We start from the raw sequence: 17383 nt of genomic DNA, 5'->3' as shown, positions 1-17383 counted from the left end.
TCCCCCTTACATCAGGGTCCCTAGAGAGCCCTTGCCTTACATCTCTCTGCTCTCTCGCCCTCCTGGCTCTCCCGTACTGCCTGCCCGCTCTCTGGTGCTGCCCGCCGCACTCGTGGCCCAGCTGCAGAGAGGCCATGACCACGGCCATCTCTGAGAGACTCGGGGCTATGGGCTCCAGATTCGGGGCTATAGCCCCAAAAGCCACCCCCTAGCAACGCCCCTGCTGCCCACCACAATATGTTGGCCCTTGCACCTGCTCAACTTGCACAGTAAGGTTAGCTAAAATCCAGTCTTAGGTCTCATTCATACATCCTACATGACCATGGTGCAGCAAGTAGACTGCAAGTACCTGCACCCGGGATCAGATGTTCTAATATCTGCTCAGTCTGTACACCTGAGAGATGGGCTGAAAAGAGCCAAGGCTGTCTGCTGCTGTAAACATGTATTCACCGGTATCTGCACATCCAGTGGTGACCTGCAGGTAGGGATACATTTTTGCCCTTGGATAAAATCTCTTTGCATCCAGGGTGAAAAATTTGTCCCTAATAGCAGGTAACCACTGTGACCCACGGTTTGTTAGCGTGTCGCTCAGGCTCAGTCGATGTGAGGCTTAATGTAGATGATACCGAATGTGCTGCAGGAGAGCCGGTGTTCTGCCGAATAAGTTCCGCTCGGCGGATAAGTTCCTCACTCTACTGCGCATGCGCAGTACGATCCGGCGAAAATAGCCGAAGCGGAACAGCTGAAAATCAGCTGTACACGGCGCCTGTAAGAGGGCCCCTCGCGGGCTCGCTTCGCTCGCCACGCTTCGGGCACGGCCTCGCTTCGCTCGCCACGCTTCGGGCACGGCCTCGCTGCGCTCGGCTCTTTTAGATTCCCCCTCTAGGTCCACTTGGATGGTGGGGAAGGAATCTGGACCCAGAGCGCAGGCGCCGTGTACAGCTGATTGAAGCGTTTGAGCTTCGGCTATCTCCGGCGGCTGACAGTAGTTGATACTGCGCGGGTGCTGCGCCTGCGCAGTACAGGGGAGGAACTTATCCGCCGAGGGAACATTCTCGGCAAGACACCGGCAAGGGACGGAGCTCATCCCAGTTCCTGTAGTCACTGAAGGGAAGAGAGAAAAATCCCTGGTGCCACACATCCACGGAGTCCTATGGTAATGTAGTAGTGATAGGAGAGACCTCAGCCCGGGTTCCCGCCAGGCCACATCCCAATGTGTTTTGCTTTGTCCCCTGGAGCTTAAACATGGGTACCACTGGATGTGCAGATACATGTTAACAGCAGTGGCTCTTTTCAGCCCATCACTCTGGTGAACAGGCTGAGCAGCTGACAAAAATTGGAACATCTGGGATCCTGGCTGTAGGTATTCATGGTATATTTGCCATTCCATGGCCATTTAGAACATATGAATGACATCTAAAGTTTTTTTTAGTATAAACCAGCAGGCTGAAGGAAAAAAAAACAAAAACTAGGGAGCTTAGGAGGAGCTCGCTGTACTAATGGGTACACTACCACAGCACAACTGCGTGCATTGAGTTCTATTCAGTTGAATGGGGATCATTTTTGCTGCGCTGCATTGCAAATTCTCATGGCCCCATCTGCTGTCACATATTTTTTACCGTACCTTCCCCAATATAAAAGTGTAAATGATGCCTTTAAGTTTGAAAGACCTGAACCCACCCAGGAAAAAAAAAAAACGATCTACGGCCCTGATAACCTTGGTATTGTATCTAGCAGCCGACGGCTGGCTTTCTCATGAAAGCGTACTGAGCAGCTCATGAGCCGCTAGAACGCTTTCTGAAGAGGCGGGGGGATGCCCCCTCGCTGATGTTTCTAGGGCTTACTGTTTTCGCCGGTTCGTCCGTCAAATGATCCGATGGTGCCACCGACTGACCACTCATGCAATTAAAGGGTGGATCTGCTTTGATCGCCTCTATGGCCTTGGGAGGACCGAAGTGACATCACTTCTGGTCCAGGCTGGAAGTAAACAAGTTGTTTTTTTTTTTAACCACTTAAGGACCACCCCACGTACATATACTGTGTCAGGGCGACCCTTAAGCGCAAAATCACATACCTGTAGGTGATTTCTAACTTTGGCTCTGGGGCCGCGCCGCGCTCCCACTGTGATTGGACACAGTGGTAGTCAATCAGCGGGTCCAGCGGCTATCACGATCATTTGCTGGAGAGACAGAACGGTGGTCTGCCTATGAAAACAAGGCAGATTGTTGTTCTGTAAGACAGGAATAGAGAGATCTGTGATTCCTGCTAATCAGGAACACAGATGTCTCTGCCTCCAATCAGTCCATCTCCCACACAGTAAGAAAGCACACCCAGGGAACACAGTTAATCCTTTGATTGCCCCTGATGTTAACACCTTCCCTTCCAGTGTCATTGATACAGTGACAGTGTATTTATTTTAGCACTGATTACTGTATTGGTGTCACTGCTTCCCAAAAAGTGTCACTTAGTGTCAGATTTGTCCACCACAATGTCGCAGTCCTGCTAAAAATCACTGATCGCCACCATTACTAGTAAAAATAATAAAAATAAAAAGTCCATAAATCTATCCCATAGTTTGTAGACGTTGTAACTTTTGTGCAAATCAATTAATATACACTTATTGAGATTTTTTACCAAAAATATGTAGCAGAATACAAATTGGATAAAGTAATGAAGAAATTGGATTTTTTACATTTTGTTATTGGATGTGTTTTATAGCAGAAAGTTAAAAATAAAGTTTTTTTCAAAATTGTCAGCCTTTTTTTGTTTATAGAGCAAAAAATAAAAACCGCAGAGATGATCAAATACCACCAAAAGAAAGCTCTATTTGTGGTAAAAAAAAAAAGACATCAATTTTGTTTGGGTACAGCGTCGCACGACTGCACAATTGTCAGTTAAAAGTCACTCAGTGCCGTATCGCAAAAAATAGCCTGGTCATTAAAGGCGAAGTCCAGCCTGGGCTTATTTGGCTGGGCTTCTCCTAAGAATCACAGAAGTGCAATCCGTTTTGCACTCCTGTGACTCGTTTTCAGCAGAGAGCGGTCTGAAGTCTGCTCTCTGCTGACGTCACAGAAATCGGTCACTGCGTCATCCCAACAATGAAGTCGGGATCTGCCAGGTGTAGGGTTGCCACCTCATCCCTTTAAATCCAAACACATATGAATTACACAGGTTCTGAGGCTGATTTAATGCAGATAAGGCACCAAGTGAGTCTATTTATCACTTTAATTAGCCACAGAACCTGTGTAATTAATATGTGTTCGGTTTTAAAGGGATGAGGTGGCAACCCTAGCCAGGTGCCTGGACTGATGCCCGTCTCAGGCTCTTAGCAAGTTGCCGAGAGCCTGAGATGGCCGCACCCCACCCCTCCACAGCTCAGTGCTCCAGTGAGTGGGGGGGGAGGGGCGCAGAGCAGAGAGCTGCTGACAGTCAGCAGCTCTCTGCTCGGTGAGCTGAGAGAACCGAGCCATTGGCGATGTTCGATCGCTCGGTTCTCACAGAAGAGGCGCCAGAGGACAGATGCACCATCAGACCGATGCTGCATCCACCTAGGTAAGTATGAAAACTGAAATATAAAAAAAAAAAAACCAAAAAAAAACCAAAACACCATACTTCTCTTTTAAGGGGGTAAATCCTTCCGGGACTGAAGTGGTTAAAGCAAAAGATCAAAAAAAATTTTTTTTTGATTTTTTGCTTTTAAAGGTAAAAGAAATATTAGGTCTTTTTGACCCCAGATCTCTCGATAAAGAGGCCTTGTCATCCTTATTTCTATTACAAGGGCATGTATTCCTTGTAATAGTTATAAAAGTGATAAAAAATATTAAAGGGACAGTATAAAAAAAAATTGAAAGCCCCTCCCCATCCCGCCGTGCAAACGCATACATAAGTCGCACATGCATATGTAAAGGGTATTTGCACCACACGTGAGGTATCGCAGTAAACGTTAGAGTGAGAGCAATAATTCTAGCACTCCTCTGTAACTCTAAACAGGTAACCTATAAAGGCGTTTAAAGCGTTGTCTATAGAGATTTTTAAGTACTGTAGTTTGTCACTATTCCACAAACGTGCACAATTTTAAATACCGTGTGACATAAAAAATTGCAACGATCCCCATTTTATTCCCTAGGGTCTCTGCTAAAAGAAAAATGTATAATGTTTAAGGGTTATAAGTAATTTTCTAGCAAGGAATAGATTCAAACTTGTAAACAAACAGTGCCAGAAAAATCCTGGTCTTCAAGTAGTTATTGTGTTCATTCTTTTAGTGCATGTTACCACAATGTAGAACATTCCAATAGTAGATAACGCAGGTCGTCGTCCAATAACCTATTAGGTTATTTCTTTCCACAAGCTTCCCATAGCACTCTCAGGACTGAAAGCAGTCATAACCCCACTAATCACCCATGCAGGCCTCTTTATTACACAACACCGCTTCTTCTTCTCTATTGTCCCCGTGCTTGTATCAACTGCAGTTCCTGACTGTCCCGCGAGAGTGAAATCATGTGACCTTCCACCAATCGTGGCTCCCGAATATTCAGAGCGCTCGGAAAGCCCCAAAGGCGGAAGCGTTCTTCACCAATCAGAGCTGGCGCTTTCTAAGATGGTAACCAATGAGCGTTTTTCCTGTGGGAAGGACCACGCTATGAAGGCTTCGGTTTTAGTCTACGTCAGCCGTGGACCAATCACCGCTTGGCTGTGTTGGTTTCGGTTGTGAGCCGGTTGCTGGTGCTGCTTGTACGGCTGGCAACATGGTGCTGTCTGAGCTGGCTGTGGAGAGGCAGATATTCTACGCCGTGCTGCTCTTCTCATGGGTGGTGTACATGTGGGAGGCCTATCTGGCCAGCAGGCAGGTGAGTGAATGCGGCTGTCTGCTGAGGGGAAGCCGGGGATGTGTCATGCTTTGTCACTCAGGGAGGCCTCAGTGATGAGGAGCAGCACAAGGGCTGCATGACATTCTTATTGCTCACTGGAGCTGCTTGTGCTCTGACTGGGATTACAGGAGAGACCAACTAACACAGTACAGTATAAGGTCCTCCATTGAAATCTCAGCCCTCTCCCTGTACAAATGGCTGTAGAATAATAGAGGAGATATAGATCTGTGAGGGGAACCCCAAATCTAGACTGTCTCCTGAGATCTAGGGGGGCTCATTGTTCCCTAGGAATCTCACTGGAAAGATAGCAACATTACACCCTGCAATGTAGAAGATGGGGAGGCAAGTATATAATCCTAAAGTGGAATTAATCACTTGCCTACTGGGCACTTTTACCCCCTTCCTGCCCAGGCCAATTTTCAGCTTTTAGCGCTGTGGCACTTTGAATATTGTGTGTAGTCAAGCAACGCTGTCCATGTATGAAATTTTTAACTTTTATTTAATTTCCCCACACAATTGGGCTTTCTTTTGGTGGCATTTAATCACCCTTGGGTTTTTATTTTTTGCTAAAGCAACAAAAAGACAGCATTTTGAAGAAAAAAAGGTTTTTCTTCGTTCCTGTTATAAAACTTTGCAAACAGGTAATTTTATTTATTTATTTATTTTTTTTTTTTTTCATTGGCGCCGCTGATAGGCACTGATGAGGTGGCACTGATGAGGCGGTGCTAATAGACACTGATGAGGCTGCGCTGCTGCTAGGCACTGATGAGGCGGCGCTGATGAGGAGGCACTGAGGAGGCTGCGCTACTGCTAGGCACTGATGAGGCGGTGCTGATAGACACTGATGAGGAGGCACTGAGGAGGCTGCGCTACTGCTAGGCACTGATGAGGCGGCACTGATGAGGAGGCACTGAGGAGGCTACGCTACTGCTAGGCACTGATGAGGTGGTGCTGATAGACACTGATGAGGCAGCGCTGATGAGGCTGCGCTGCTGCTAGGCACTGATGAGGCGGTGCTGATAGACACTGATGAGGAGGCACTGAGGAGGCTGCGCTACTGCTAGGCACTGATGAGGTGGTGCTGATAGACACTGATGAGGCAGCGCTGATGAGGCTGCGCTGCTGCTAGGCACTGATGAGGCGGCACTGATGAGGAGGCACTGAGGAGGCTACGCTACTGCTAGGCACTGATGAGGTGGTGCTGATAGACACTGATGAGGCAGCGCTGATGAGGCTGCGCTGCTGCTAGGCACTGATGAGGCGGCCCTGATGAGGTTGCGCTGATGAGGAGGTGCTGATTGGTGGCACTGTTGGGGCTGCACTGATCATCCGGACACAGATGTCCCCTTTCACACTAGCCAGTTACAGACTCTCTCCCCAAGTTGTGAGGAATGGAATGCCAATAACGGGCAAGTGTGTTTACATCGTGATCAGCTGTGATTGGGACAGCTAAATCACGTGGTAAAGAGCTGCTGTGATTGGCTATTTACCCCCATTCTGTGATTAGCTGTGTCCAAAGGACACAGCGATTTACAGAGTTAGCTGGGTGCGCTCTGCAGTAGTTGCGGTTTTAGGAGGACGTCAATAGATGACCTCCCAGAACTGGATGACCTCCCTGTAGCTGTTAGTCGGCTATAGCAGGGTCAGGAAGTGATTAAACTCCACTTTTAAACTTGTACCTACAGGTAAAGGCCCGTACACAACCTTGGTATGCCAGATATTTTGAAACTACATTTCCCATGATGATCATGCACTCTCATCCTACCTATCCCAACGCATCTTCAGTGTTACTTATAATTCTCCCCCACGTGCCTCTTCCCCTGACTTCTCTGTCAAGAGAAATGGCAAAACCATCCACCCGTCCCCACATGTCAGGGTGCTAGGTGTTATCCTGGATTCTGAACTCTCCCTTCAGCCCCACATCCAATCACTTTCCAAAGCTTGCCGCCTCAACCTCCGCAACATCTCGAAACTACGTCCCTTTCTAACCAATGAAACCACAAAGCTCCTGGTTATCTCTCGCCTTGACTACTGCAACTCCCTCCTCATTGGCTTACCTTTAAATAGACCATCCCCCCTTCAGTCCATCATGAATGGTGCTGCCAGACTCATCCACCTTACAAACCGCTCAGTGTCTGCTACCCCTCTCTGCCAATCCCTCCATTGGCTACCACTCGCCCAACAAATTAAATTCAAAATACTAACAATAAGTTACAAAGCCATCCACAACTCTGCCCCCAGCTACATCACTAACCTAGTCTCAAAATACCAACCTAATCACCATCTCCGTTCCTCCCAAGACCTCCTGCTCTCTAGCTCCCTCATCACCACCTCCCATATCCGCCTCCAGGACTTCTCCCGAGCCTCGCCTATCCTCTGGAATTCCCTACCCCAATCTGTCAGACTGTCTCCAAATGTATCCACTTTTAGGCGATCCCTGAAAACTTTCCTCTTCAGAGAAGCCTATTCTGCCTCCATCTAACAACTGCACTATTTTCTCCATTAGCTCATCCCCCACAGCTATTACCCTTTTGTATAACTTGACCACTTCCTCCTAGATCGTAAGCTCTAACGAGCAGGGCCCTCTGATTCCTCCTGTATTGAATTGTATTGTAATTATACTGTCTGCTAGAGGTCGACCGATATGGGTTTTTCTCTGGCCGATGCCAAAGCCGATATTTAGAAATCGCGGTGGCCGATGGCCGATATATGATGCCGATTTTTTTTTTTGGGCCGAAATATTAGGCCGATTTCTTTTTTTTTTTTTTTTTTTTTTTCCCTTCATCGCATAAAATCTAACAGTTAGACCCCTTTCACACTGAGGCGTTTTTCAGGCGCTTTTGGGCTATAAATAGCGCCTGTAAAACGGCTCCCCTGCAGTCTATGTAAAAGCTCGAGTGCTTTCACACTGAGGCGATGCGCTGGCAGGATGTTAAAAAAAAGTCCTGCAAGCGGCATCTTTGGAGCGGTGTATACCGCTGCTCCACCACTCCTGCCCATTGAAATGAATGTGCACCGCTGCCGAAGCGCCTGCAAAGCGTTTCAGCAGCAGCGCTTCAGGGGCGCATTTAACCCCTTCTTCGGCCGCTAGCTGGGTTATAAGCGCCCCGCTAGCAGCCGAATAGCGCCGCTAAAATGACGGTAAAGCACCGCTAAAACTAACAGCGTTTTACCGTCAACGCATGCCCGCTCCAGTGTGAAAGCAGCCTTAAGTAATAAGTGATACAGAAAATTTTTTATATTTAAACATTTATTAAACAAAACAAACCTCCAATCAGTTCACTTGTATGTATAATTTAGCTTAAAAAAAAAAAATAACTATCTTAAATATTAAATACACAAAAACAGGTAATCAAAACTTTTGGACGAAAAAAAATGGGCTAACTTTACTGCTTATTTTTTTTTTTTTTTTTTTTTTTTTTTTTATTTCATTAGTGTATTTTTTTCAAAAAAAATTGCGTTTGAAAGACCGCTGCGCAAATACCGTGTGACATAAAATATTGCAACAACCGCTATTTTATTCCCTAGGGTCTCTGCTAGAAAAAATATATATAATGTTTGGGGGTTCTAAGTGATTTTCTAGCAGAAAATACAGGATTTTTACTTGTAAGCAACAAGTGTCAGAAAAGATTTAGTCTTTAAATGGTTAAACTGAGAGCTTCTACACGGAGTTCAGTCTATTGATAAAAGAACCTGAAAGAGATACAATGCATCTTCTTCAAATGTATCTTCTTATCAGACTTGGCAGGCTGCCCAGAGGAGGAGAGAAGAAAACTTCAGACAACTTGCATTGACTTCTATTACAGAAGTCATTTGCAAGTCCCACTGAAGGTATAATCAATCCGCCGATGCCGATTAAGTAAAAAAAGCCAAATATCGGCCGATATATCGGTCGACCTCTACTGTCTGCCCTAATGTTGTAAAGTGCTGCGTAAACTGCTGGCGCTATATAAATCCTGTATAATAATAATAAACTACATGTCCCATGATGCTCATGCACTCTGCAGTGTAGTTGAGCATCATGGGAAATGTAGTTCCAAATAATCTGGAGTGCCAAGGTTCGCCATCACTTCCTGCACACATGGTACGAAAATCGGAAGTAAAAATTCGTCCGACGGACGATCTGCAGATTTTCGGATCGTTGGTACGGTGCTTTCGTCCAAAAAAGCTGGATTTGCAGACTACAAGTTATTATCTATGTTGTTATAAATTTTTTTTTTTTTTTTACGTGATCTTAACGTCCAGTTTTCGTTTAATACGGTTTTCGTACGCAAAATGCTCGGAAACGAAAGAATGCATACAAAACTAGTAAACGTCACTTCTGAAGTTGTATTCTGTCATACGAGAATCTTTGGTGAGTAACCCCTTCACTTTCGTCATGAGACTAGCATATCACAAAAAACGGACGAACGGTCGTCCAACAATCTGATCGTGTATACGAGGCTTTAATTTATAGTAAGGCTTACCTGTAGGTACAGCGAATATCTCCTAAACTTGCACTGTTTAGAAGATATTCACACTGCATGCAGCCAGTGACGTCACTGGCGCATGTGCTCTGAAGGGACAGCATATTATACGTTATGAACATGCAGGTAGGAATACTTTAATGTAGAAGACACCTAGGGGACATTTGTCAAGGAAATTTGAGACAGTCACAAATCGGGCTGCATTTTCAGCAAAGTCTCTGCAACAGGTTTATAGGGCTGTAGTCTATTCTTGGGCAGCCAAATGCAACAGTTGCAAAGTTGAAAGAGAAACTTTCACTTTAAGCAGAAGCATAATTTAAGAGGCGGTCTGGTTTAAGGCAGCCAAAAGCAGAATTTATGACTCTGGCTGTAACCTTGTAATAAATCTGTCTTTGGATGTCTCACTGCTCCTGTTTAGCATTGCTCTGCTTTGTATCAGGATTGATGACTGTTCCCCACAATGTCTCTTCTGCATTAAAATCCTGCCAGTTCACAAATCTATTCATTTAAGCCCTGGTTCACACTGGAGCGATTTGACATGTTAAATCGGCGGCAATTGCCATCAATGGCACCATCCTAATCGGTGCGATGCTGCATCTGCGGCACTGCACTGATTTCAAAAAGTAGTTTCTGTACTACTTTTTGCGATTTCGGGCTGCGATTTACATTGACATCTGTGCAGAGACCTGGCCGAAAATTCCTGTGCAGAAATCGTGGCCGAAATCGGGAGTGAAATTGTGTGAACTCGCATGGCTTCATTCCCGCAGCTCAGTGTGAACCTGGGCTAAGTTCCACTTAAACTGACAATTCTAGTCAAGAAATGTTGCTTCTGTACTATAGTCAGAAAGTGCCCTCTCTTTGGCTTTAAATGTATCTAAAGCAAAAAAAAAAAAAAATTGGGCCCATTTTGTATAGTGTAGGGAATGTTTAAAGCATCTATCTGCTTTGTTTTTGCAATCTGTGCACCATTGGTGAGATTCTCCTTCAATTCCTGTCCCAGAGACCCAACAGAACCCAAAGTAAGAAAGATCTTCTCTTATACATTTGTCATAGAAAAATGTGTCCTGATTGCAAGATTTCCTTTTTCATCAGTTCTGGTGATAACTGCAACAGTTTGGATTTTCCCATCGCTTTGTGTCTTTTTGGCAGTGGTCAGCAGGATTTCCGTGTGAGCGTAGTTGTCTTTTGGATGTGTTTTTATCATTTTTACACGAGTAGTTGGTATTACACAGCTAAATATCCAAAGAAATCTCCCTTAGAGTTCATACAGATATTATTACGGCATGTGAGGTGTGGGGGGGGGGGGGGGGGAGGAATGTGCTATGCTCTGTGGTTACTACCATGCATTATCTGATATGATTATATGATTCACCTCTTTGGAGGCTGTGGAACTTTGGTATCTAACAGTTGCCCTTGAGGAAATTAATTCGTTCCTCAAAAAGAAAAAAAACTTTATTGTTTGTAGGAGACACATCACTATAAAGCAGGGGTAGGCCACCCTAAAGGGGTTTTAAACCCCCGTGTTTTTTCACCTTACTGCATCCTATGCATCAAGGTGAGAACTTCTGTCACTGACCAGTCCCCAACACCCAATTCCCATTCCCCCCCCCCCCCCCCTCCATTTTACTCACCTGAGCCCGTTTGCTCCCACGCCGGAGATGCGCAAACCCTCCCTGGTCGGGGTCTCGGCTCTTGATTCGATAAATTGATAGCAGAGCAGCCATTGGCTCTCGCTGCTGTCAGTCAAATCCAATGACGTGGGGCCGAGTCCAGGATTCTGTGTCTATGGACTCAGGAGCACGCCTGCACGGTAACCCCCAGGGAGAGCGCTTCTCCTAGGGGGTCTTCCGATGCGGAGAGGAGCCTCAAGCGCCGTTGGGGGACCCCAGAAGACGGCAAAACGAACTGCACAGTGGAGGTAAGTATGATATGTTCTTTAAAAAAAAAAAAAAAGTGGTGGGGGGGAGGAGTTTACAACCCCTTTTTAAAGAGGTGGAGATCTACCTGAACAACAGGGGAGAAGTCAAAGATCACCCGGCACAGTGTCTCCTCCTGCACACCTGATTTAAACATCTAATTGCTGTACTACCGTGTCGCAATTGTGTGCATTGCACAGCAATCATGGGTTTGAATCAGGTGGTGAAGGCAGCAACTTATCGCCTCCTCACCACCAGTCAAATACTCGCAGATCACTTTTCAGAGGAGCAGCAGTGCCTGCTGAACTTGTGAACTTGCTGGCACCACTCTAGAGACTGCTAGCTGGGATAAGAGGTGGAGTGCAGTTGGTATCACTCCGCATGAGACAGGAGCCAGGACTACAGAGGAAGCATCGGCTTATGCAGCTCTTGCTCCCTACTACAACTCCAACTTTACAAGTAGTCCCTCTGTATTGCACTCTGTTTGATGCTCTGGAATGGTGGGTCATCAAGGCCAGACTAAGATCTACCAGTAATCTGTCTGCGATCTACTGGTAGATTGCTGACCCACCCCCCCCCGCTATAAAGAATATTTATATAAACTATTGGATTTTAGCGTAAAGCTGGCCGTACATTATACAATTTTTTTTTTTTTTTTTTTATTTATTTATTTATTTATTTTTCTTATTCAATTTCCTTTAGAATTGCCTCCAACTATGTAGTTCAAAGGCTTGCCTGACAGCATACAAATTGAAAGTGTTTAGGTTTGACCTATTATGTGGTTTTTATAAAGCTAAAGGAAATTGTATAATGTATGGCCGGTCTAATGCCTCGTACACACAATTGGACTTTCCGCCAACAAAACCGTGGAATTTTGTCTGAAGAGTGTTGGCTCAAACTTGTCTTGCATACACACGGTCACACAAATGTTGGCCAACAATTTGAACGTAGTGATGTACTAGACGTAATACGTGGTTTTTTAGCTCTTTAGCGCCACCCTTTGGGCTCCTTCTGCTAATTTTGTGTTGGTAGAAGTTTGGTGAGTGTTGATTCGCACTTTTTTCACATTTTTCATTTAGCGCTTTTCCTTTTTGTGCTTTTCAGTTTGCTTCTGAACAGCCGTTCCATCAGCCAGACATGTTGTGCAATCGGAGGAGATAACGTGTTATTTATTATTGGCCTTGGAGTTATTTGATTTGGTATATTTTCTATATTATTGGATGCATGGAATGCACTTTTTGGTTAAGTTCTATCGGCAGATAGCATGTCCTAAAAAAATTTTTTTTTTTTTTTTTTTTTTTTTTTTTTTTTTTATGCACAATAAAAAAATTGTGGAGAATAATACTTGTTTTACTTCAAATGACAGTTTGGGAGTAGCAGTTACATTTAAAAAAAAAAAAAAATGTAAAATTAACAAGGGACAACAACATAGTTGTATCTTTGTTCTTAAAAACTAGGGGATAATGGTGTTGTAACTTGCACAAAAAAAAAAAAAAAAAAAAAAAAAAAAGCATAATAATAGTCTTGATATCACTAGAAAAAAAAAAGCCTTTGAAAATTCTTTTGCAAAAACTCCATCAGTATCACCAGCAAAGCAGCTTCATTATTATCCCATTAAAGAAGAAGAGAATTGTGCGCTGCATTTCAGGATTTCATAATTTGCCGTGTCAAGAATGTTAATTCTCCATTACGAGTGCTAGTTTACAAGACCGACCGCTTCTGCTTCCGAGCATGCGTGTTTGTACTTTGGACTTTTGTACACACGATCGGAAAGTCCGACAACACACATTTGTTGGCAGAAAGTCAGACAACAATTGTCCGATGGAGCATACAAATGGTCGGATTGTCTGCCAACAACCTCACATCCAACATTTCCCGTCAAAGTCTGATCGTGTGTACGGGGCTTTAGCCTTTCCATTACCCAAATATTTAGAGCAGATGATTCTCTGAACTTCATCAGTTGTTTCAGACACTTGTCCTTTACCTAAAATATTTGGCCTAAGCAAACTAATTAGCAATGTTACTGATGTGCAAATTTTGACTTTAGTAAGCACTCCTCTCCATCTCTTACCATTCCTCCTGTCCTGTTATTTGGAGAGAAAACATAATTCTTAGCAAGTGTCCACATCGCTGTCTGTGTAAAGCAGTCCTTTGATTGGGCATGGGCCCTGAAACATGTTGGTGAAGGTACTTTACTAATCCTGTGACAAGTCTGTCCCCCTCTACCACACTTTAGGGACTTTTGGATCTATGTTTATCCCATGGTTTCAACAGAGTTCACTCTAGATGACAGCATTTCTTCTTGCATCTCTCCTGATGTCTTCTTCCCAATCAGACTGTCTTAGGCGTTTGGTTTAGGTGACCAGGTTTCCCCAATGGAGGTATTTCTGCCTGGTGATATGACCTGAATAAATCACTCTCTTCTGGGTACACTTTTTTTTATTCTTTTGGAGTTTATTAAAATGTGATCTTATCTGCACAATCTTTCGTGCTTGTTTTTTTGTCTTTCATTTGAGGTCTGTGATCAACACTCATCTGTACTGTGCAAGAGGCAACATGTCTGCACATAGTGGGGAAAATAACTAGGGCTTGCGATACAAGGTATGCGGTCCTGCAATATACACTATAGTGTTTAAAATTATTGGGATGCCTGCCTTTTAACACGTACATAAACGTTAATGGCATCCCAGTCTTAGTCCGTAGGGTTCAATATTGAGTTGGCCCACCCTTTTCAGTTATAACAGCTTCAACTCTTCTGGGAAGGCTGTCCATAAGGTTTAGGAGTGTGTCTATGGGAATGTTTGAGTATTCTTCCAGAAGTGCATTTGTGAGGTCAGGCACTGATGTTGGACGTGAAGGCCTGGCTCGCAGTCTTTGCTCTAATTCGTCCGAAAGATGTTCTATCGGGTTGAAGTCAGGACTCTGTGCAGGCCAGTCAGCTTCCTCCACCCCAAACTCGCTCATCCATGTCTTTATGGACCTTGCTTTGTGCGGTCATGTTGGAACCGCAACAGGGACACAACAGGAAGTAAGAGAAAATCTTGACAAAGGTAAATTCCCCTCACCACTGGAACAGGTGTTCTTTTTGGAAGACTTTCTTGAAAACTAGCCATATATGCACAGATTTCTGAAGCTGAATATCGTACCGGGGGAATCTCCTCTGCTGGCTATTGTATGCTGACACCAGAATACCCAAACCGTGACTGCATCTGACGGTTTTCACCCACCTCTTTATTATTATTATTATTATTATTATTATTATTATTTATTATAATAATAATAATTATTCTTTCCAATTTTGTGAAGCCAGGTGGTGCTGACAGGGCATTTTTGTGTGAATAGAACATAACGTGTACTTGTTTCGTTAACCTACGAGAAGAGGGCGGATGAACAACAGAATCTCCAAGTCCATTCTGTGAACTGAATACAAGGTGTTTTGTGAATGGCAAGGGGAGCATAAGACCCCTTTCACACTGGGGCGGTTTGCAGACAGTATTGCGCTAAAAATACCGCCTGCAAACCGCCCCTAAACAGCCTCCACTGTTTGTTCAGTGTGAAAGCCCGAGGGCTTTCACACTGAAGCGGTGCGCAGGCAGGACGGTGAAAAAAGTCCTGCAAACCGCTTTTTTGGAGCGGTGAAGGAGCAGTGTATTCACCGCTCCTTCACCGCTCCTGCCCATTGAAATCAATGGGACAGCGCGGCTATACCGCGGCTATAGCCGCGGCTATAGCCGCGCTGTACGAGGGACTTTAACCCTTTTTCGGCCGCCAGCGGGGGTTAAAACCGCACCACTAGCGGCCGAATACCGCTGCAAGAACAACGGTACAGCAGCGCTAAAACTAGCGCTGTTGTACCGCCGACGCCCCCACCGCCCCAGTGTGAAAGGGGCCTAAGGGGAAAATGAACAACACAATCCCCGAACTGTGCTATTGCCGTAACTGTCTGTTTCAGCTCTGGAAGAAGCGCAGTGTATGTGGCAGCCAAGATATTGAAACTGTCAATTGTACACTAATCAGCTGCATTGCAGGAATAACATAGAAGTAACCTATGTGATTCGTGGTTATACCAAAAACAAAAATTCTGGAGTTCCACTTTTACCACTTACAGAACGGAAGATTTGCCTGCTTAATGACCAGGCCATTTTTTTTTTGCGATACGGCACTGTGTCACTTTAACTGACAATTGTGCAACGTTGTACCCAAACAAAATTGACGTCTTTTCCCCACAAATAGAGATTTCTTTTGGTGGTATTTGATAACCTCCTGCGGCTGTTATTTTTTGCGCTATAAACAAAAAAAAGCAACGATTTTGAAAAGAGACCCCCCCCCCCCTTTTTTTTTTTTTTTTTTTCCCATCAGTTTAGGTCAATATATATTCTTCTACGTATTTTTGGTATATCGATTGGTTTGTGCAAAAGTTATAGCATCTACAAACTACGGGAAAGATTTAAGGGGGTTAACTGTTCCCTAGTAAATGTGTCTTACTGTATGGGGATGGGACTGACTGGGGGAGGAGACCTATCGCTGTTCCTACTTAGAAGGGACAAACGATATGTCTACTTTTCCCTGACAGAACAGGGATTTGTGTGTTTAAACATACAAATCCCCGTTCTAGCTCTTGTTGCTGTGCTGCGGGTGCGCGGCTCTTTAAGGGGATGATGTATACTGCCGTAAGTCTGTCGGCAAGTGGTTAAACCAGTACTTATCTGCAAATTATCAAATTCCTCTTTCGAATTTTGATAGTCAAATGTTGCATAAGGCTTGGTTCACCTTAGTGCTCCAAAGTCGCATGATTTCCAGATGGGTGGCGACTTTGTGTCCAAAGTCGTACTATTGTCAATTGAGCCTAATGCACTTCAGTAGGGAAATGATTTCAGGGAGAAATACAGCCAAAGCTCGTTTGGCTGTACTTCTCCTGTGGATCACACTAGTGCAGTCCGTTTTGTGTGACCCGTTTTCAGCAGACAGTGGGCTGAAATCCACTGTCTGATGTCACAGGCTCAGACAAAATCGCAACACTGGGGTCAGGATCCACCCACATGCCTGGACCGACGCCCAGCTCAGCCTCTCAGCGAGAGCCTGAGCCGGCTGATCCTGCCCTCTCCACAGCATAGCGCTCCAGAGAGCAAGGAGGGGGGCAGAGCAGGGAGCTGGTGGCGGTGACTGACAGTCACCAGCTCTCTGCTCGGGAGCTGTGCGAACCAAGCAATCTGCGGTGTTTGATTGCTCGGTTCTTAGTTTTAGAGCCAGTGGGGGACAGATGCTGCAGCCACCTAGGAAAGCATAAATCTGCAAAAAAAAAACATACTTCTCTTTAAAAAAAAAGGAAACGGTGCCAGCAAAAATGGTCCCTTACAAGTATTTGTTTGGAGCATGTTCTCAAACCTTCAGGCCTCTACAACAGTGTAAGTTTTATTGAACACCAGGTCGGTTAATTATTAAGCAGTACCCCAGGCAAACTGCTAAAACACAGCTGAAATAGATACGTGTACTGTTTTGCTTGTTGGAATTTTGTACTTCTTCTGTACAGCTGGTCTTCTTTCCATACTGCTCTGATAAGCGGGTGACCCGTTTGTATACATGAAAAATGAAACCTGATATTAAAAAGGACAGTGAGCTTGGGTGAAAAGTGCGTAGCTTCAGTTGTGGCATGGCTTTGACATATGGGCCATCAATAGATAGATACGTGTACTGTTGTAATTTATCTTTGTTCTCTGCTAAAAGCAGTCTGAAGAAGTGTTTAACATGGGTGGCACAGTGGTGTAGTGGGTAGCACTCTCGCCTAGCAGTAAGAAGAGTCACTGATTCGAATCCCAACCATGACACTACCTGCCTGGAGTTTGCATGTTCTCCCTGTGTCTGCATGGGTTTCCTCCGGGTACTCCGGTTTCCTCCCACACTCTAAAGACATGCTGGTAGGTTAATTGGATCCTGTCTAAATTGTCCCTAGTATGTATGAATGTGAGTTAGGGACCTTAGATTGTAAGCTCCTTGAGGGTAGGGACTGATGTACAATATATATGTAAAGCGCTGCGTAAATTGATGGCGCTATATAAGTACCTGAAATAAATAAATAAAATAAATACTTTTGAGGCTGTGCTGAATTCCTAAATCTTTTTCCACACACCTGACA

At 44.7% G+C, this 17383-nt stretch overlaps 1 protein-coding gene across 1 annotated transcript in view; it reads left to right on the top strand.

Moving 5' to 3' along the window:
• The first annotated feature begins 4617 nt into the window (after nucleotides 1-4617).
• Nucleotides 4618-17383, top strand: part of ZMPSTE24 (zinc metallopeptidase STE24) — a 30868-nt gene continuing 18102 nt past the window's right edge. Inside the window, exon 1 of the mRNA XM_073615443.1 lies at nucleotides 4618-4847. Coding sequence (XP_073471544.1) covers nucleotides 4746-4847 — 102 coding nt within the window. The 5' untranslated portion in view covers nucleotides 4618-4745. The remainder of the gene's footprint in view (nucleotides 4848-17383) is intronic.

Source organism: Aquarana catesbeiana, linkage group LG02 (genome assembly GCF_042186555.1).
Source record: "Aquarana catesbeiana isolate 2022-GZ linkage group LG02, ASM4218655v1, whole genome shotgun sequence".
NCBI lineage: Eukaryota > Metazoa > Chordata > Amphibia > Anura > Ranidae > Aquarana > Aquarana catesbeiana.
Note: the sequence above shows the minus strand (reverse complement) of the source record. Positions and strands in the feature narration are given on the sequence as shown.